Source organism: Echeneis naucrates, chromosome 15, assembly GCF_900963305.1.
Source record: "Echeneis naucrates chromosome 15, fEcheNa1.1, whole genome shotgun sequence".
In the NCBI taxonomy this organism is placed as follows: domain Eukaryota; kingdom Metazoa; phylum Chordata; class Actinopteri; order Carangiformes; family Echeneidae; genus Echeneis; species Echeneis naucrates.
In genome coordinates, this window is record NC_042525.1 from 12276625 (window position 1) to 12298374 (window position 21750).

Below are 21750 nucleotides of genomic sequence, written 5' to 3' on the forward strand. Positions count from 1 at the left end.
TAGTTTGGTCTTGAAGTAATGTTTGTGTTTTCTGTCCTCAGCTTCTTGGAGTTGAGCCTGTCCTTCTCAGTTAAACCCAAAGCTGGAGAGAAAGAAGTCTCTCCCAACACTTTCTTCTCCTTTTGGCACGAGTTCTCCACTGATTTCAAAGACCAGTGGAAGAAGCAGAATAAGCTGATGTTACAGGAACGGTAAGAGGATGATGATGAGACAACTGACTCATTTCAGACATGATGATTGTGAATAATACTGGCTTGTCTTCAGACAGCACTCTTGGACCTATTGTCCTAAAACAAAACGTGGCTGAGACAGGGTGTTTTCCTTCGTTTTGGAGGGGTGCAGCTTTCTTTGACTTTTACAAATGTATTTACAAAAGCACCAGTGTTCCCACATTTATAATTATCCCCAAGCACAAGTTTCCAAACCATTAATAATCTGCAGTACATCTCGTGTCCAATGAAGATCGTATCAGATTCATTTAAATTCATGAAGGGAAAAGACGTTAAATGACCCAAATCTTTGTCCTCACCCCAGTAATGAAAAAAACACATGCAGCATCCAGTTGGCTTCCAGTGGTTCGATGAATTCAAAGATACTGTTGCAAATGTCAACAAAAAACTAATTGGTCCATTATGCCAAATGAAGATTGAGCTGTGATATATATATATATATATATATATATGTATTTGTGTGTGTAAGAAAGCAAAATGTTGCTTGCTTTACTTGTACAGTAGGAAAGAACAAAAACAAATTTGAAAGCATCGACCTTGTGCACTTTGCCACAGGCAGTCGTCCCAACCCCCATCTGCTGGTTTTTCTTCAAGACACCAGTGGAACTATAAATATGAATCCTCACCTTCGGGGTGTTGTCACATACAGCACCGTTGTGCCGGGCCTAGGCAAGATGAATGTCCGTCAGTGTAAATTGATACACTCACTCAGTGAGCGATGCTGATCATTTGTCTTTTTAAAGCACCAGTGAGTCGTGGCATTGTTGGCTCTTCACTTGCAGAAGTAAACTAGAACTAGTCCTTTAAGTGTATGAGGACTGGCCCTCTGTCTGTTTTTAAAGGTGAAACTGTGAATTTCATCATTGATTGAATATTTGCCCATTTCAATTCATTGTTCTTTGGTTACTGCAAGACGATTGATGCTTTTTTTTTTTTTTTTTTTTTCTTTTTAGGGTCAAATTGGCTGAAGACTGCTTCAAACAGGCCAGAGAAAAGGCTTCCTACAGTGTGAAACCCAAACATGCAACTGGAATAGTATGTCTTTGCATTTCCTATCATAGTTTACTGAAGGTCTTATCTTTGCTTTCATTTGTTGACTTAGTTATCCAGCAGTGCCTCCCCTCGTCTTCCCTCTGTGCATATTATCTCCTTAGCCAAAAGACCGTTTCTTACAAACACTTGTCGCGATGTAGAAAAAAATTCTAAAAATTGAGTGCCAGCGTTGGCAGCTGTAAATAACTCAGACATGTTATTTTTATCCCACAGAAAGCAAAGCTGGGTCAGAAGATCTAAAGTACAGAATGGAAAGTGATCATCGTTAAGCCTGTTGCACAAGCGCTGTTTGTACAATCTGACAAGACTCATCATTTACTTATGTTTTTCAGTTGATTTAGAGCAGTTTTTATTGTGAGACGGTTTAAAGTGAATATTATGGTGAGATTACGTTTTCAGCCAACTTTTCATGCCACTCTTGTAATTAAATGAAATGTTAAGACATCTTTAAGCTGAGATGATTAAATGTGATTGAGTTATTTGCAAGAAAATGAAATTTGAAGCAACACTATCAGAGCTTCTTTAGTATTTTCTATGCCATATATAGCCTATTTTCTTTGTCAGTGCAATTCCCAAGCCTTGTTCACGAGAAAGGCCTGAACAAACCCTCTTTATATCTCCCTTGACAGTAAAAAGCACAGAATTTTTTTACCTTTTGACGTGGTGGGTATGGATCACCTGCCAGTAAGCAAGTGCCTTATTGCACTTATTGCATCACTTATTTGAGACATATCATTTGTGATTCAATGTTACATGTAGAGGAAAATGTGTTTCACGTAGACGGAAACACAACAGAATTACTTCTCTTAGTAGCTTGATCGCTTGTTGCAGTGTTTTACGTGTTTTTGTTTTTTTTTTCAGCCAAGAAGCCCATGCGTACCTAAACTGGGTTGGCGTGATACTGACCTAATGTTGTCTTGTTGAGCAGTATTATCAGCCTGCTTTATGTTTGAACCAAAATCCTATGCAGTTAATCTTGCCTTTCCTCCTATGTGTGAAATCCCACATGTGCTAACTGAGCAATCGGATTATGTGATGTGATATCCATGTGCAATAACAATATGTTTCTGATTGAACACCCTGGACCATGAAAAAAAATATTTATTGAATAAAATAAATTGCATTAATTTTAATAGGAATTTAGTTGTGCTGTTTTGTTTTGTTTTTTTTTTTTCCTTTCTGTTTCATTTGAGAAACTGATATTACGCGGTACAGAACTACATGTACACTAAGCACCACTGTGATTTTGTATGAAATAGATTTAATATATTTTTCACATACATACTTACACAAATACATAAAATACACATATATATATATACATATATATATACTGTATATATTGCATTGCACCTTCATTACACATGCTGCAGTATGTACTGACTAGTGTATTTGTGGCAAATGCACAGTATACAGCCAGACAGTCCAAGCAGGTGGATGCTGCTGCACTGGTCACTGTTGTGTTGCTTTTTCTTTCTTGGGATCATCTCCTTGAAATTATTTTGTGTATCATTTGGGACATCGTATAAGTTAAGGAAAAGACACAGGATAATGGGGTACAATGCTTAAAAACTGTCCGTTTGAAAAACATTCTGGCAGACAGTAATTGCTGTAGAGCCGTCTACGGAAAGACGTTACAACTCAGAGGCACTTGTGTATTTCCTTTATCACAAAGGCAGCGAGAAACAAATGTAAATAAAGCAGGCAGATATGAGCTTTGTGAAATGGCGGGAAGGAAGATTTGTTGCTTCATCATCAGTGTTTCTTGTGTGGCCACTTGGGTCAGTCTCTGTAACAGTGTTGGCTTGCCAATTGGCTGATGTCTCTGATTAAATCAATGCTGTGCCTTTGTATAATTGATGCCAGTTTCATGTTGCATGTCACTTTATTGTGGGACAAGCCATTATTTCTAAAACATTATGCAGAACAGTTAAACTTGAAGCCAGTTTTATTTTTCTCTGCCTTTGACTAATCAGAGATGTCATTTCAATTTTTAAAGATCTCTTTCACAGTTTCCCGTGGCCGCTCACGTCCACAGACATGCAGCGACACTGTTTGACCCTCTGCACCTTACGGTGTCTGAAAGGGGGCTGCAGGTCTGGGCAGTCTAGCTGCACTGTGAGCTGTGTGATGCGGTGTGGCCTGCAGAAAGAACACGACTGGAATGGCTCCTGGGCCTTGTTGTGTTTTTTCCTTCCAGATCCTGAGGCTTGGCCCCGATTCTGACCATGACCCGAGCTGGGGCCCATATGGCGTGGGATATAGAAGGAGTTGCACTGGCCATAGCAAAAACGGTTGACCACAGTGCGGCTGCGGCAGCCCTCCTCACTGATTGTCTGACGGAGGGGTTGGGTCTTGCACCAGTCTCTGCGGAGGTAGCGGCGCTCTGTCACCACCAAGGCCTCCCGGCTGGAGGATAGGACCTCCGGCTTCTGCTGCAGTAGTCGATGGTGACGTTCTGAGGATAGGTTCCCTTTTGCCTTGTACGGGGATGGGATGGATCCCTGGGGTCGATGCTTCTTGGTCTCTGCAGTGATGCAGAGCACCCCAGCCAGTATTACTGGGATAGTTATTCTCCACAGCATTCTGGGTAAAGAGACAGACATTGCTTGGCATTACATTTCTACGCAGAGGAAGAAATCTGTTGTCACATGAACTCAGCACTGAGGCTGTTGTAACAGTAATTCAGACAGCATGCGATGCTAGACAACGATCAAACAATCTCTAACATGATATGAATAGTGCCAATCATGTTTGCAATTGTGTGTTCGCATTCATGTTGAACCACCTTTGCAGTCTAGCCTTCTAGGCATCGTTGAGGAAATGAATCCATCACCAGGGCCCCCATTTGTCAGCATCTCTGTGTCATTACTTCTATTTGCTTTCCTCTCAGCTACGCAACTCTTCCAAAAATAAACAAAACTCTGCCATCAAAGGATACACTTAAACACCCATAACGAGAAGGGGAAGTTGATTTTATTGGTCCCGTCGCCGGGTAAAATAATTAGGGCTTTGCTTACTTTAGTCATGAACTATGCCGCAGATATGTAAACAGGCATTAGCGAGGCCCATCTGCATGTTATTAGGGGAAGAGTTGGGGAACTCTACAGCACCCTTTGGGAGTCCACTCTTCTACTCTTTGGTGATATACTGTGGAGTAAATTGAACTGAGAATGACCTGCGGTGTCTACAATCGCCATGTTGCTTGTAGCATGCTAGCACCAAAAAGATCCAGCAAAGGGCGTTTAGCGTTTAGGCTTGAGTATCCACCCTTGCGCATGGTGTCAGTATTTGCGCCAGCACATTTTTGACCGTCACTCAAGCATCTTTTCAACAGATGTTGCTCTTGACAGGCATTGCATGACATCAAGTCAGAGACTCTGACAGAGAACCAAGCTGCCTCAAGGTTATTGGCTGCTCCTATTCACTGACTCTTCTTTGCTGTGCAAATTTCGTATGTTCCATTTCTTCCTTTCTTGGGCCTGCAACTCTCTCTGACATGGAACAAATTACTTTATCATAATCCACTTTGTTTTTTACCTCTTCTGCCCTTGACCTTGAGGCAACGGCAGCTTGTTACGAGCTCCATGAGCACCTGAGTCTACACATCCTGGTAATACTTATCATAAGGCAGTCCGCAGCTGTTTGTCCATCAGGCTGAGATTTTGCACATACACACTAACCAGCACACATGCCCCAACCCATCAAAAGGATAAAATAAACAAACCAAAGGTTCCTGCTCAGCTTTTCCACCACCTACTGCATCAGGGAGTCATCACCCCTTTCCAACTTCCAGTGATCTACCTTCCATATGCATGGTTTTGTTTGTCTGTAACCGCAACATCTTATTCCTACTGAATCTCTGTTTACATGCATAAACCTTCTTATACTTCTGTGTGCAGAAGTGTGTTCTGTTCATAGTTTCTCCCCATCCATCCTTTAAAGAAGCGTCATGTAACTTCAGAGAGCAGCAGCCTGCAGAGCTCCAGGAACTTTGGAGCGATGACCTGACCGACTGTGTAAGCGGGTTGTGATGGACGGCCTACATAGTCAGCAGCCGCTCTCTTGCTTCACTCCCAAACCCAGTCTAGGTATGATAGTCCACCCTGCCGCGCTATCTTCATCAGTCTCTGCAGCAACGCAAATGTTTTCGGGTGCTGAGTTGGGCGAGTGGATGGGTGGCTAATGTTTGCGGTTAGAAGATGGAAGAAAAGCGGTTGAAGATGGCGGGTCAAGGGACAAATGGCCTACTGGGAAACAAAACCAGCTTCTCTTGGGCTTCGTACACAGCATACTTCCTCCTTCCCTGACTGTATATCTCTTAACAAGCTGTTTGCCTCTATATTTCTCTCGCCCCATCTGTCTCTCCCTGTCACTCTATCTGCGTGTGTCTCCACAACGCAGAGCACTCATCATCACAGAGCCCCGCAGACAGAAGGAGACTGTGGTTTCGTGTGTTAATGCTGAGACAGAACTGAACCGGACCTTTCTGTCTGCAAAACACTAATATTGTCCACAAACACAGCTTTATGTTTTACCAGAACCACAAATACTTGGGGGATATGCTTCACTGAACTGTGGCAGACCTTGGTTCCAAAATTCAGACCTCTAATGAAATTACAAATACCAGAGAGACTGCTGAGCTAGACACAAGCCTTCCTGAAAACAGCTATTATCATCAATGGGAACTTGTTATGTTTTGTTTTTCAGAATGGCATTATAATACCATGGCAATGTTTTCTGTCTGCCTAACAAAAGGCTTTTTTTTTTTTTTTCTAATTTCAAAGTCAAATGAAAAACAAAATTATCCATGAAAGTGTCCTGCCTAGCTGCTAAATAGTTTAACATTTCTGAGATTCAGTTGTAAATAATTGAAAAAAGGAGTGAGAAATCTTGTCAAGACTTTAAAATTTGTACACACAGATGTGCCTCCACAAAATCCTGTGAGACATCTTCCCAGCATGTCTTCAAAGGCAGGTTAAAGCAAACAAAACCTGATGCCTCAATTATTGGTGCGTCAGAAAGTCTCATACACAGGCTGGTAAGTGCAGTTAATTACAGTAGAACTGCATTTAATTCACCGTGCAGCTCAAACCTCAATCACGCACGGGCGGCCGCATACATGCACACCCACACCCATTCGTGACCACACACATGTGCGCATGCACACGTACACACGAACACAGGATATAAAGAGTGAGAGAAAGAGGGAAAGAGAGGTAAATGAAATGTTTTCACTTGGAGCCAATTACACAAAGAGGAACCATGTCATTATCTGCATTTGCGGATTGTATTTTCCCAAACTACATTCGGCTGTTGGCTCATTAACAGTTGCGGAGTTGGTGGGGGCTCCTTTTGGGGGCTTTTTTGTGCAAATGTCTCTAATGCCAACATTGCCAGGAGGCTGCTTTAGGCAGTTTGGGCAGCCATTTGTCACCACAATCCATCTTGATAATAACTAGCAGCCCAGATATAATGCTTTCCAAGCTAAGTACTGGCAAGTATGTACAGCTCCTACAACTCCTTCGCCTCAGCTACATAAAATGCTTTAGAGGAGGATGGAGGGCAATTAGAGATGCTATGATGGTGCAGTGTCTCTCACTCCAAATCAGGATTACACTACTTATGTAGCTGCTGTGATTAACACCACCTCCCACTTGCTCTTAAAATGGAGTTTATTTAATCCTTTAACATATGGCTTTGCCAGCTCATTTCCCCTTAAGTAGCTTCAAAGTTGTTAAAATGGTCTTTTTTCACACACTTTGACAGTATCACATTCATACTCTGTGTCAGCTTGTTCCAGCTCTTCCATGAAGCTCTATGAAGCTACATCATTTTTATGGCTAAAATAGCCATAGAGACCAAAACCCTGTGCTTTTTTGCTTTTTGTGGGTTTACCGTTCAGTCAACTTGAAATATTGTGGAAATGTTGAGCATTATTTTAATGGTGTCTTTGGAAACTTTAGGATCCCTACTAGAATTTAAAATAATATGGGCCACAGCAGTGCTTGTCTGCACAGCAAGAGCTTGCAAGGATTGGTGCGTCGACAGGCCACAGCATATTAAAACATTTATAATTAGTTTTTTAAGCCATATTTTGCTAATGAGCAAAGTGAATGTTTTTTTGTTTAAAAAAAAAAAGTTGTCACATCTTGAGAGAATGCGGCATCTTTAATCCGCTCAGTGTTTTCTTTGTGATATTTTATGTAAATAATCATCAACTTAAATTTTTAAGAATTTGAAACACCGCTTTAATTATTTTTAGAAATGTTAAGTTCTCTGATTCTAAAGAAACTGAAAGGTGTCTGTGTGCTAAATCCTCTTTGACATCAGAGCGGACTGTGCAAGGTGGTGCAGTCACCGGAGCTGTAAGAAGGATCAGAAGGCAATCTCTCTGCCATTCACCGCACGCACACTGTGCGCACACACACGTTGACGCACCATCTCCAGTGTACACGACTACACATGAATACACTAATGATACAAAAGTGAGCACAGACACACACACACACACACACACACACACACCTGTACACATGAACAGAAAGAAAAGAAAAAGAGATTATCTTGTAAACACAAAATACAGATTACTTGGGTCCATTAACATCATTATCTCTCATTCTCACATTTTCATAATCATCGGAAAAACTATACTGTCACCTAATCTCTCTGAGACTCCTAGTACAACATGCTGTCATCACACACTAATTCCTTCACTCACAACACTAATTCCCTGGAACCTCCAGCCACTAATTATAGTAATTTAGTAGACACTTTTATCAAGAACACCTTACTGTACCTTGAAGCCGTACTTTTTTTTATGGGTGGCCCCAGTGGGAATCAAACCACCATCGCTGGCAGAAATACCAGGTTGTTGTACAACTACTGCTGTTTGAATGACATGGTTCTGCACTTAGTCATTCACAGACTCACTCACTAAGTCACTCGATCTCACACTCACGTGGGATACTCACTGAACTGCACTTTTCTCAGTAACCCTACATGGCACATGCTACCTTCGTATAAATATTCTCACTGTTCCCTCACATACAGTGCAAAGAGTGTTCGTCTTGATGTCAGTGTAATGGCAAATCCTGTTAAAAGTTAGGTTTTGCCAATGAAGCTGAGTAATTTGTATGCCTGCCCGTATCAGCTTGTATCAACAAGTTTCTTGAGGGAGGTATTAATTTGTTAAGGGAGTTGGCATTTCAAAACATCCTTCAAAAGTCTATCCAAGTTGTAAACCAGTTAATTGCTTTTAAAAATAAGTCTTAAGTGTAAATAATGGTTTATGTACCTTTCACCAAAGGGCACAGCGGGACAGCAATGTGTCGAAGATACAGTCAGGGGTGGTTGTCCACCTTCAGTGGTCCTTGCAACCACTTCCAGGTCTCGGTTTCCATGGCAACATAATCTGTAGTATCCTCAGGCTCGTCTTTTCTCCCGTGTTTTTTCTCTCGTCTAAAGATTGAAAGTCTCAAGCCCGATCAGTTTTCCATCTTCCAGTAAACTGTGTTCCTGTCTTACTTCCTCTCTAGAGCCTTTTTTTGGTCTTCTTGTTTTTGGGTTTAACAGAGAGGCTCCAGGTTGAAGTCATAGTAAGCCCATATCTTAGTGCTGTGGAAACTGCCTGTAGTCTGTCTCAGAGAGTGTTTGACTCACTGCAAAGCCTGCCTCAGTTTGAATCCCCACCACCCCTTCCCTCCTCAAGACTGGGAGGGTTTTTCCTATTGGCCCTGGTAATTGTGTGAATCTAACCAAGCCTCACTTCTTTCTTTTAAGTTTATCTCTCTCTCTCTGTCTCTGTCTGTCCACTAATGGGTTGTTTTTTATATGTCTGTTTGTTTTAATGCCCACTCAACCATTTAATATATCAAAGTGACAGCTTCTCCTTTATCTTTTTCTCTTCTTCTGTGTTTTGACATAAGCATTTACATTTTCAGCAAATGTAAGACATTTTGCCACTATGTAAAGATACAATAATAATAATAATTTTCTCCAAGAAACCCAAATTATCTTCTCCCATTGACATTGCAACCACATCACAATGTAAGTCATAACCCCCGATCCATAAATCACTGCATACATGATACACTAACAAGACGCTTTGAAAAATGCCACAACTTGCATTCCTTGATGCAACTGTAACAATAATGGTGGTCTGTTTCTTGGCTCTTGTTAAGCTGACCAATGGGCAAAGAGACTGAAAACTCTGACTGTCACTTCTGCCATCAAAGCACTGAAACATCAACAGACCCCTCGAAACCTCAGATGGGTACAGCCTGAACAATAACCCCTTCAGCAGATCAGTGGATAATGACTCTTTTGCATGACAAAATATTTGTCATTTGTGTGCAGCAAGCTAAGATGCATTTTGCTGCTGAGTGTTGAACTGCTTGAAAAGAGGCAGGTCCCTGTTCTATGAAATAATTTATCACCCTCTAGTGGTCGAAAGAGAAAGGGTGCAGCATGAAGGAACCTGCTTTGGTAAAAGAAATCCAAGCTGAAGTCACAGTAACAGATAGAGGGCCAACTTTAATAGTACAAGTAAGTAAAAGTGTCTTTAAATATGGTATAAAAATAAATGCAGGAGAGAATAACAAAGAATTATGTTCTACATAAGACAGGAGACAGCTTCTTTGTAATTTTGAATGTGACTTTACAAGTGCAATGAAAAACATGTGCTAATTATTGTAGTGCATTAAAATAATTCAAAGCAAAATAAATGCACAATAAATAAAATTAATAATAATCATTATATATATGTATAGATATTGTATATTCATTCTGCACAACACGTCCCATAGCGTGACAAAGTATCTGTGACCTCAGATCATGTAAAGCGATGACATTGGTTAGATTTATCAGTTTAAGCTGTCATTTTATATTTTTTCCTGTTTTTTCTTCTTCTTCTTCTTCTTCTTCTTCTTTTTTTAAATCTCTGACATCATTTGTTTCAGCTGGAAGTGAGAGAGGGGGTTTGGATCCAGCAGTTATGATGGAGCAGTTTTTTTTTGTTGTTGTTGTTGTTGTTGTTGTTTTTTGTTTTTTGTTTTTTTTTTGCAATGGCATTTTTCATCTCACCAGTCCGTCAGTGTCCTCCCAAGTCCAGCAGTGGATCCTTTCTGAAAATATTGGAAATATACCGGGTACTGTAAGAGGAGAGAGAAGAAGGAACGTCCTCTCCATGGACATGCAACATCCGGTGGACAGCGGACGAACAGACGGCCCGGCTCATCGCCCGACTGAGCCTAGAGCGGATGGACAGACAATGATGATGAAGAGATGAGATGGTCCCCCTCTCCATGTCCCAGAGAGAGAGAGAGAGAGAGAGAGAGATGGCATTGATTTTAGCATGATGGCACGCAACTGGTCAGCCTCTTGGATGCTGTAGTCATCCCCTGCACTGACACATGTGGGAGAAGGATGGAACAGAACAAAAGGAACGAAAATGTGAAAGTGAGAACACAAGAGAATAAATGGTTTTATTTAGTGTCAGATAACAGAGGACAACAGATAACACAAGGCAGAAGATATCTGCAGATTTTGGCAGCAGGATTGTGCACACAATAACCAAATGTCAGTGTTCAGAAGAAATTACCTGGAAGCAAGAGCCTTCAGAACAAGTTCTTACTTTTCTGTGGGAACAAAAAAACACAGACACTAAATTAAGCACCATTATAAAGTCCCTGTCAGTGTAGGGTATTCCTTTTATCAGAGAGAAAACAAACATGCATTCGCAAAGTGACGTAGATTTAGTTGTGTGTTCCGCTTAAAATCCCTGGCAGTCATGCTAAAATCTTCGTTGCCAAATTGACAAACAGAGAAAATGTAGCAGGCACTCTGAGCACACACATCCACCTGTTAAGCTCCGAATCATTCATCATGTTATTCTGCTATTCCTAATGTTTTCAACAAGCCTGACAGGAGTCCTGATCAGCACTCCATTCCCCACACTGTCAGCAGACACTATTAATGCGCTGTATTCACCCTGTTTGTCCTTCTTTGGAAACGCCGACATGTGGGAGCCACTTTGTTCGATGTATTCTTTTGCTCAAATCTTTAACTGGATGTCACCTACACTGTGTTTGGCAGTCTTAGATCCATTGCATCTGCAGCATACACATCTTGGGAGATGTATCCTTAAACCTGCTTTAAGTGACAGTTGTGGTATTAACTCAAATGACTGCATGTAAGTTCAAGGAGTTGCTTTACCGTAAGTGCCAAGTATACAGCAGAATACATCCAGCCTTGCAGCTTGAGATGGAATAGCTTTGGTTTAGGCCAATAACAAGCCAAAACTGAACAGAAACAAAAGCTGACCAGGATGCCCGTGTTGTTTTAAATCTGCCTGCAGTAGATGTCCCAATTCTAAGTACCACAGAAATGACATGTCCAATATAGTTCAGAATTATAGTTGATTGGGAATAGGCTTCAAGTTAGTAAGTAAAGACTCAGGAGTCGGCCAATGTACACACAAAACCAAAGTCTGTAAGCATGCACTGACATCCACATGAACTTGTTCGCAGTTTCAAAGTCAAACCCATGTGTAGCCGGTGTTTTAGCATCCAGTTAGACTGTTTTGGTTTTTGTTTTTTTTTTCACCTTCTTCTTGGCCTGTAATAATTCCTGGTAGGCACTGGAACGAATGAAACGGCTGTATGAATCACTCTTCATCAACTTGTAGATGTGTTCCTATTGCAGAAACAAATATATGAAAATTATGCATTAAAGCATCAGAGATAAGTAAAGTACCAGAAATGCTTATGAATGTGAGGTATTTGTACCAATCGCTTTGAGCAATCGCTTACCTGTGCATCCTCAAAGGCATAGCGTCCAGGGTCTTTGACATTCTGAGTAGTTTTGTCGTAGCTCTTGGAGTCCACATTGATGGCACTGGGCGCTCCGGGGGCAAGAAACTCCTGCCAGATCTCTTGAACTCGAGTTGGAACTTCTCTGATTGGACGTTTCTTTAGTTCCTGGACTGCTAGCCAGAACCTTTGGACCAAAGTTTACAATAAGATGATTGCATCTTGATATAGTAACTATAAACAAGTAACTGAATGGTTTCACATCTGAGGAGCATCAAAAAGAAAACATCCACCATGGTAACTTTTGTCTGTTCATCAATTTTACAGATTCAACTTTGACTAATTTTTTCATAATGGGAACTCAAATTCATCCAGTGATGACAACTTTTTGTGCATCAGGTCTCAATTCTTTGTTCATACAGTTCTTTGTTCGCTTGGCAGATGTTCAAAGGATGCATTGCACAAGGGTTTAACATAATGAAGACCATAAGTCCTCTGATATACACACACATTTTTGTTTTTAAAAAGGATCTCAACAAATCAATATTTAAAATCATCATGCCAGTTTGATAAATATAAAACTAATATAGTAGAAATATTAATTTATAGTTGCGCTTCCATAAACAATGATTATGATATGAGCAAACAACTGTCTGGTATTATTGACAATTCAGCAAATAATCTAGTGTTTGTAGCACTATCATGTTATAAGGAGAAATACAAGACAGAAATGTGTAACTGACTTCAGGAGGAATCACCTCAATGTTAGGCTCATTTAGAGTCACTTCAGAGACTAATTAGTGGAGAGGTACAACACCAACTTAAAATGTTTTCATCAGTTTTAATAAAACTCAATGACAATGTTGCATTAAAAACTTTGGGGGCAGAAACAATGCAGACATCTACCATCAGAGGGAGCAGAGGAGCCGTCCTGCACAATGCTTCCTCTGTTTATCATAAGGTTTTTGCATGCACCTTTAATTCTCTGCAGTATTCCTGTTTCCATGAATGTGACCACTTTAGCATAATATTCCTGCCCTCTGTGCTATCCTAACCACAGCTACTGTTGTGCATTAAAAAACAAAACAAAACAAAACAAAACTTTCTTGAGCTCTTTGTTTCAATGAAAACATATTACTGTGGGTTACTCCTACAAGGGAAGAAACAATGACCCCAATCTGTTTGAGTGATAGTTGTTAACTTCCATGTTGTTGTTGACACAAAAGCGACCTAATAATTATTTGTTCTGTAAAAGATAATATTGGTCATGTTGCACGTGATTAGATTAGAGAATCACAGAACACTGATGTTTATTATTTCCAGATGAACCATTTGGGTTCCTACAACGGAATGTGATCGCTTCCACTGATATATCGTTAGGGGCTCAGCAAAGTGTGAATGAAATCTTTCACAGTCTTTCATGCTCGTTTATGTGAGTGTCCACTTGTGTTAATCATGTTGCAATAATTGTTAATACAGTCACACTGCGATGTCCCATGTGGGAGGAAAAAGCTGCTCTCAATAAATCTAATCATTTATTTTAGGCTTAAGGCTGGTTTGTGGTTGAGGTCCCAATTTGCAAACATTTAGGCAGCTCTAAAGGTTCGGATTAGGCCTGGAGCAAAACATGCTGTTCCAGTTTACTTATGGTTGGAGGTACAGTCCATAATCCAGTCTGGATCTCTGACGAACAGGCAGTGGGAAGTTTAATCAAGCAGCGAAGTGCTTCACCCAAGTATTTATATTGATACTCCATCACATCTTAGTGGCAGATATATTTTCTCTCTACAGTAATCTGACAGAATTGGCAGCTTTTATATATTTATATATTCAATAATATATATTCAGCTAACATTGTGTAAAATGCTCCAGATTACATTTTCTCAGCCGATACTGTTTTTAATATATATATATATATCCCGCCTTACAATTTCCAACTCGTGTTATCGCAAGTTTTCAACAGGAGTAAACAAAAGTCACGTGACTACTTTCCGGCTTCAGGTGCGGAGATAGGTCACATGACTGCTCCGTCCACGTGATGGCCGATGACGGTGACTGTCTGCAGTCATGTGGGCCGGTGCCGGTGAGCGACGCTTTTCTTTTCGCCGCTTTGGTCTGACTTGTTTTTGAAATACGATGAGATTTGTGTGTCCAGGTACAATTTCACTGATGGTGTGTTTTGTTTTGTTTCTTTTTTGGTGTGTATAACTGTGCCTGTTTTGTTACATCCTGACATGAACATGAGAGGAGCAGCTTTGCACGATTCAGCACCAATAACATGAAGAGGCTGGTCAGATCATTGGATCAATAATACAGATTAACAGATGTAAAGCTTTTATTATTGTAAAACTATGACAGGCCAACACAGTAATCCTTTTCCTTTTGATATATTAAAATAGTGCCTTTCTACTGCTGCACATTATGAATGCAGATTTCTCTTGTCATAGAGATTTTACCCACAGCCCCATTTGGAAATATGACTAATTCATCTGAGTAAACATCATATTGTACACAGTGAAGTATACATTATCTAGGTCTGAAACAGGTCATGTTAAGCTCCCAAATAATGAATTTCAGGCCGTGTATCTTTTTATTAAGTTATCATTTATTTCTATTTATTGTGTGTGCTTGTGTGCATATTGAGGTGCAGTATATGTATTTTACCGTTACCTGAGATTTTCTGAGCTGAACTCAGACTCCAGGAACTTCAGGAACTGCTCTCTCCCCACAGGATCCTTGAGAACCTCATCAATGCTGTAAGCCCACCTCTTTACCCTCTGCTGGCCGGGCTCCTTACTGGAGGAGGACGCACAGAAAAGCAGCGCATCTTTTACGGATGAGGCAAGTGTGCAAAACAACACTCTATAAACTGTTAAGATATATCTGAGCTTTGTGTCAATAAATACATGAACTATATACTCACATAAAAATATATATTATACTTGCCTGGCTTCAAGTTCCCAGAGTGTGGTGTCATCTGAGATCCAAGGGTTGGATGGATCTGGAGGTGTGAGGAAAGGGTCGTATTCAACGTACTGCTCTGTGTAGCCCAGCAAACTGTTTTTTGTGGAAACAACAGAGAGCATATGAATGACATCTGTTTTTATCTCTGCCCCAAAAGACATGGAAATTTTCCTCCATGGCACTTCATGAGTGATTGCTTCTGATTATTTGTGAGCTTTAACTCGCGAGCAAACAATTCAAATTAAATTGAAAGGTAGAATCTGACAAGAGGGACTGACGCTTGTGTCGACGCACAAAATTAGAGATCTCTTTGCTGAATTTCATTCAGCGAAGGAAATGACAACACTTTGGGTGTCACCCAGCATCTGGCATTGTCGGCACTAATGCTCACAGAGGGCATTGTCTGGGCCCAGTCACTCCTCAAGGTTGCTCTTAATTCCATGCCATGTTAGGCAGCTTAACAGCTCAATAAACAGATCGATGGCTAAACTGAATAAAGACATAGAGAACACCCCTTACCTCTCTGCCACTTTGGACATTTTCAGTCGATGCCTGTCTAATTGCAATTGCCAAAAGGTGATCTGAAACAATAGCAATACAATTAGTGTGTCAGTCATTTCACAAGAAATTGTTGGGTGTATTTGTTCATATCTTTCTTAGAAAGTAATGCTTACTGCAATGAATTGCATGTTACCATAAAGCTATAATGAAAAGTAAAAACACAGCACTAACAAAATGTTAAAGGTTCTGGGTCCTGTTGTGCCCCCACATATATGTTTCAGACTCTTATGTCGGTAGGTCTGATGTAGTCAGTTGCGTTGCTGAAAGTGATTGCATGTTTTGGTGGCTTGCTGTGTTTTGCACAACACTGAAATCAAGAAACAAGAATATCTGTAGGACATAAATGAGACTCTGCAGACAAACCTTCTGTATTAATACCTGGCGAATCCAGGAGTGTTTCCTGTTCATCGTCTGGACTAAATTTGGCCAGCGCAATTTCATAATGAACCATCAACTTGCCATAATCACAGTTTAATTCATAATTGCAGTCAGCCGCAGTGAAAGCTTGTCCAGCTTTTGAAGGGCATTGGAGTTGGTTTTCCGGTCAATTAATTGCATATGTCCAAAACAATCCCACGATTAATGAAGGGGTTCTTCTGATCCACGCCACCATGTGAATAGCATAAGCAGATATAAACGCGCACTAAATGCACTTGCATCCTGCACTGTAGACAATGCGCTTTGGACTGTTAAAAAATAGATCTTCAATCAAAGGGTGCCTCCTGGAGGTCTAACCTGTTCCTGCAGTTCCTCTTCTGTTGGCTGCTTGGCCTCTGGGGCAGGGGTGTGGGTTGGGCTGTGCGTACGGATGTCATTTTGCAGGCCATACACAGACTGACACAAGAAAATAACATCAAAATCAAACAGAACAATCAATGATAGAAGCCTCAAAGCTGCTGACAAACACAGTCTCTGTAGACGCCTGTGTTTCAGAGTTATTAACCCTGACCTTGAAAGAAAGATGGGCTGTACCTTTCTGGTTTTGTGGGGGTTTTTCATTCTGGAGGACTTCTTTATGTCAACTTCTGTTGTATTCACACATCCAGGCTGTGAGAGAGAAAATCAGGAATTCATCCGCTAATTCATTTAAAATGAAATCATTTAAACATAAGCTATTTATTATTTGTTCTTAAGGACAACAGGGAAAGTGCATTTTGCATTGTTGCTATGTGGCTTTCAGAGGATCAAATCCAATATGCTTAGCCGGGGCATGAAGTGAGTCTCAGAAGTTTCCAGGACAATGTGTCAGATGCTGGTTAATTAAACATGGAAAGTGCCAATTCTCGAAAAACAAGTCAACCAGCAGGGAATCAAAGTCTAGGTCGCTTTTAGGAGAACAGAGCTAAATAGACAGCGCCACTGTGAAATTTGAATTAATATTGATTATGTTGCTTGAAGGACGCATAGATTTAACATTTTATTTTCTAATTAAGCGTGGGGTAGCGGCTTTTTCAGAAATGTAGCAGAGAAGACCCTTTAACCTCAGAGGGGAAACTAAATGTAAACGCTACACAAGCGCGTGTGAACGAGGTAAAGAGCAGCCGTGAAGTTGATCTGTTGTGATGAGTATTGGCGTGACGTTTCATCTCTCTGGTGCATCTGTGTAAATGCACAACGGATTTGAAGAGTGTTCATTTGAGGACGTTCATACATCACAGGAATCATGTACAGCTCACAGATGTATTACATAATGTCTGAAGCACATGTAACTTTTTCAGAACATTTCTTTGTCATATTCTAACGCATCCCTGCTGCCTGTGACGTGTGGAATAGATCAAAATAACCAATAGAGAGTCGATGATCCTTATTATGTGTGTGTGTCTGCGCTCTTTGTGCAGTCTGGTTACTATGAAAATATTTTTCACTATTGCAGAAATGATTAAAAGTGACATTGATAGTGTCTCTGGTGCTATCAGTAATGGCAAAGGTGACTAAGACAGCATCAGTAATTTCACTCACCACTGGTCTGTGCACGTCCCAGAATGCTCTTTCCTGACTGTCGAGAATTTTCCTCTCAATTTTGTCTCTTTTCTTGTCCACTCTGGGGAACAAAAGAGATTCAGAATGGTTTTGAGAGAACATGCAGCTTATTCCTTTAAACCACCACATGTGCAGTTCATCAACCTCTGCAACTTATGTGTGGTTCAAGTTGTGTGTTTGAAGTTGAATCATGCTCGAGATATGGTGTATGCTTTTTTATAGAAACCTACTTTGCTTGTGCTTCTGCTTGCATAAAAATGAACTCCCATTTCCTTGCGAAAGCCCTCTGTAGCCTTGCTAAGCTCTCCTGCACATAAAAAAAATCAACAAACAGAAAAGAAAGGTCTTTGGGGGACATGGGCCAGTTGTGTTTATTGCGCGTGCTGTGTATGGCTGGATAACGTCTTTGATGATTCCTGTTTGCATTCAAAAGAAAATAATAAACACATGACATATTTTAGCTTTACCCTTGGTAAAGGTAAAGTTAAAAATGAGCCTGTGACACATGGGCAAAAAAGCAAATGTTCTCTGAGTCAGTGCAAACAAAAAGGCAGGAGATAAATCCTGAGAGCGATGCCAGCACAGGAAGAGAACAGATATGTGAAGAGAGGAGTGCTGACACTAAAAGACCTCTTTCACTTACCGCTTCGTAGTCTGCAAGCTCCAGACGTGCTTTATTTTGCATTGTTCTTTTGCAGAGGTAAACAGCTGAGAGATAGAGAGAGATAGAGAGAGAGAGAGAGAGATGGGTAATAGAGGGAAAACGGGATCTGAGCTTGGTTTTAACAGCCTTAAGTGGCCCTGCTTTTTTCCCATTTAATCCTCTCAAATGCACATTTAAACTGTCCTGCAACTCACAAAGGTCATTGGCTGTGTATGGTGTGTGAGTGTCTGTTACAGCGTGTGCCTGACTTTTGATATCTCCCTGTACCATCGACCACATCCCCCCATCCCATTGTTAACTGTCCATTATGTGGAAGTTTCATTATGCCATGAGAGTGTTTTCATTAAGGGGCATCGTTCACGTGAATCATTCGCTCCATGTGAGGCACTTTAACTTCCCCAAACACTCACAAGATTATTCCCACAGCCCCCTTTCTCTCCCCTGCAGCTCAAACACCAAATGAAAGACCTGTAAGGCTGTGGCTATTCACCTGAACTCTTGTGTATTACGAAATGTCTAATGCTCTGCTATTATCGACAGAAATCTCTTCGCTGCATCACCATTAAAGCATTCAGCCAAATATGTGCAACGGGCGCAGATGCATAAGCATTCCTATTCGGTTTGATCGCAATCGGCCTGCATTAGTCAGACAGTATGGCAGAGGAAGACATAATTGACTGAGGATGAATAAAATGTAAAATGAAAAAAAATTAAAACTTAAATAGGTTAGAAAGCACACAGCTATTGCATGTCCACTGCACAGTGACTGACTGTTGTGGCTGTGGGCCAAACGTTTGAGTTGAGTTAAATGTAATTACATGTTTCGTATCAACTGTCCAGATACTGCAGTTGCATCATTTGTGTTTCATCTTTTGAACGTCTAGTATCATTAGTGGTTATCACACATCTACTGGGCACCATTTTATGCACTGCACACACAGTCGGCTTCATTAACCACTTCAGGGCAAACTGCACATTGCACGCAGTTCAAAATCAGACTGTAAGAAAACAGCACTCTCACCATAGTCTGTGTTTTCTGGCTCCCAGCAGTTTGATGGCCAAAAGTATGGAGTCTAGAGTGAGAAATAGGTCATTAAGGAACAAACTCAAAGAAACCTCAATTCGACAGCGTGCAACTAACCACACAGTGCTTTGAAGCAAAGTGTGCGCTGTCTTGTGAGGTAGGCATGCAGTCACAGTGCTGCATCTGTCACAATAAAAGATTTTGTTGCATAATGGGGTCAACATTAGGTTTAGAGCACTTAAGCTTCTTTTAGCGCGCGCTGGGAGCAGACACCAGCACAAATCTTGACCCTCATTTTGCAACATGGTATAGACCAGGGAACTGATTACATGTGAAGAGTAAAATGAAGCCTGCTGCTAACACGGACACAGCCTTAAGCATTGATTAATTCAATCCAACTACCGATACAACTATTTTTTTTTTTTTTTTTTTTTTGCTCTCTCTCTTTCTGTCTCTGTCTTTTGCCATGGACCTGTAAGACCTATGGAGTATAGCAACTGCAATTCACTGTCTGCTAGTATATCACTCAGATTTCTGAGCTTTTCATGTGGCCAGTCACTCCAAATTAATTATCAGTTCTGGAGACCCAACCCTGTCTGCTTTTAATATGAATCAGCATCCTTAAGAAGCCTGGATTAAAACACTCTGGTTATGCCAAATTGAAAATTTTCTCTAAAGCATCACTGTAGTGTGTTAAACAATGCCACCATTCAAAATGTGAAGGAGAGAATACATAATCTGCTCAGATAATTTTGGGTTTTATTTCATTAAATCAACTGAAAGTCGTTGACCCTCATACTGCGAATAATGTCTCTTAGCTGTTTTCAGATGTTAAATATTGCCTTCTACATCTATGTATGTAACAAGATGATTCAACACAAATGAGTATCGGAGCGTTATTCTTACCTGAAACCTATAGAAAGTGCCGTCATCTTTGAGAGTGAGGACATGGTCTGAAATGGGGAAGAAGTATCCGTGTGCAGCCATTAGAGTTCCTAAATGAAGAGCCTCCACTGAAAGAAAACACAGACAAAAGGTCCATTGACAGCTTGCTGTATTCCTGTTCTTTCTGTCTGGCTACTTGTCAATGTTTGCTCAAAATGCCACTAATAATAATACAAACAGAGTCATATTCTGTTTTTGTTCCAGTTTGGCAAAGCTGATCTAACCGTGTCTCCCAGTCTTCATACCAAGTTGGGCCTAAAATTCATCCACCCTCACATCTAAATATCTGCCAGAAAACAATGAAAATTCTCCAGAATATTAAACTTTTATTTTAAGGATCAAAAGGATGCCCTGCCTTAATTCCAATTTAAATATTTTCTCGCTTATAAAGATTTTTTTATTTTTTTTTTACTTAGGCATTAAAAGATGAAACAGATTTATGAGCTCACTGTTTTGGCTCAAGAAGATTCTCCCATTTACTCAATAATCAACAGTTCCTCATCATTCATTGGAGCCAGGATGCTGCCGCCCCTTCTTTTCTTTTGGTCCCACCAGCTAATTAATTTTGTCCTCAAGTGTAAATTAATCTAAAAATGGCCGGACTGAAGGCGAAGGCTTGAATGAGGAGCTGCTGCCTTGATAGCACCGAACACAGCTCTGACAGAAGGATCGGCAAAGCTTTGCTCCGTCCAAACGGCACAGCAGGAGGTCGCCCTGAGCTGGCTCAACGGCACTCATCAGTCAAATTGCTCGGCGTTGTGCTTGGTCGGAGTGAAATTCTGCTCCCCTCCGGTGCTACGTAGAACATGGTTGTATAACCTTGATTTAAAACCATCAGATAATGAAAACATGTAATCATCATCAACTGCCACCAGTTATTTCCTGCGGTTCTCAACCTGTAACCCCTTCATGAGGTTGACACCTATAAATCAAGTTTCCTAAAGTCTTGACACTCCCCTGGTGATGTTTCTATTTTTTTATTAATATAAACAGCGTATGAAACAATGTATCTACAGACTGTTTCATGCTGCCATGTGCTTTGTTTTCTTGACTTGGGTCATGAAATTTGATAGTTTATTGAAGCATTTGTGGAGGGCACAGTGAAGGCTAGCAGTGAACCAACTCAACACACTTGGACAGAGGTGGAATGCTTGACATGCTCTGAAAAAGGCAGATCTACTCTATGCATGGGTAAGATTTTCTTATCTCTGCTTCATTATTTTCCGTGTGTGTGTGATAAATATAGAATGACTTTTTCTTTACCACTGAGGTCTCACAGCTTTGAGAGGTCAGGATGCTTAGGTGTGTGTGTGTGTGTGTGTGTGTGTGTGTGTGTGTGTGTGTGTGTGTGTGTGTGTGTGTGTGTGTGTGTGTTTGCGTACCCGCAGGTGCACTTATATGACTTGCTCTATTTATTAATAAATTATGACTCATAAGTTATTAAAGCCTGTTTACATATAAACACACCCCCTTCTTATTCTCCCAGATGAACACTACCTACACTGTATAAACATAAAA

General features: G+C 40.6%; 3 protein-coding genes across 3 annotated transcripts in view; 1 reads left to right on the plus strand and 2 right to left on the minus strand.

Moving 5' to 3' along the window:
- The window catches only part of fmn2a (formin 2a), a 33935-nt gene extending 31519 nt beyond the window's left edge, over positions 1–2416 (plus strand). Inside the window, exons 15-17 of the mRNA XM_029520888.1 lie at positions 42–191; positions 1184–1265; positions 1497–2416. Of these exons, the coding sequence (XP_029376748.1) occupies positions 42–191; positions 1184–1265; positions 1497–1523 (259 nt within the window). The 3' untranslated portion in view covers positions 1524–2416. The remainder of the gene's footprint in view (positions 1–41; positions 192–1183; positions 1266–1496) is intronic.
- A 7-nt stretch (positions 2417–2423) lies between these two features.
- On the minus strand, positions 2424–8990 carry LOC115055845 (gremlin-2-like). Its single transcript, XM_029521872.1, has 2 exons — positions 8581–8990; positions 2424–3869 (listed from the first exon to the last, which is right to left on the minus strand). The coding sequence occupies exon 2, from the start codon at positions 3866–3868 to the stop codon at positions 3290–3292; it is 579 nt and encodes a 192-aa protein (XP_029377732.1). The 5' UTR covers position 3869; positions 8581–8990; the 3' UTR covers positions 2424–3289.
- A 1544-nt stretch (positions 8991–10534) lies between these two features.
- rgs7a (regulator of G protein signaling 7a) overlaps positions 10535–21750 on the minus strand; it is a 45109-nt gene continuing 33893 nt past the window's right edge. The window contains exons 4-17 of the mRNA XM_029520772.1: positions 20194–20300; positions 19285–19336; positions 18243–18307; positions 17830–17906; positions 17579–17660; positions 16592–16666; positions 16355–16453; positions 15578–15639; positions 15041–15151; positions 14765–14890; positions 12095–12281; positions 11889–11978; positions 10885–10921; positions 10535–10689 (exon numbers count right to left, since the gene is read on the minus strand). Of these exons, the coding sequence (XP_029376632.1) occupies positions 10901–10921; positions 11889–11978; positions 12095–12281; positions 14765–14890; positions 15041–15151; positions 15578–15639; positions 16355–16453; positions 16592–16666; positions 17579–17660; positions 17830–17906; positions 18243–18307; positions 19285–19336; positions 20194–20300 (1154 nt within the window). The 3' untranslated portion in view covers positions 10535–10689; positions 10885–10900. The remainder of the gene's footprint in view (positions 10690–10884; positions 10922–11888; positions 11979–12094; positions 12282–14764; positions 14891–15040; positions 15152–15577; positions 15640–16354; positions 16454–16591; positions 16667–17578; positions 17661–17829; positions 17907–18242; positions 18308–19284; positions 19337–20193; positions 20301–21750) is intronic.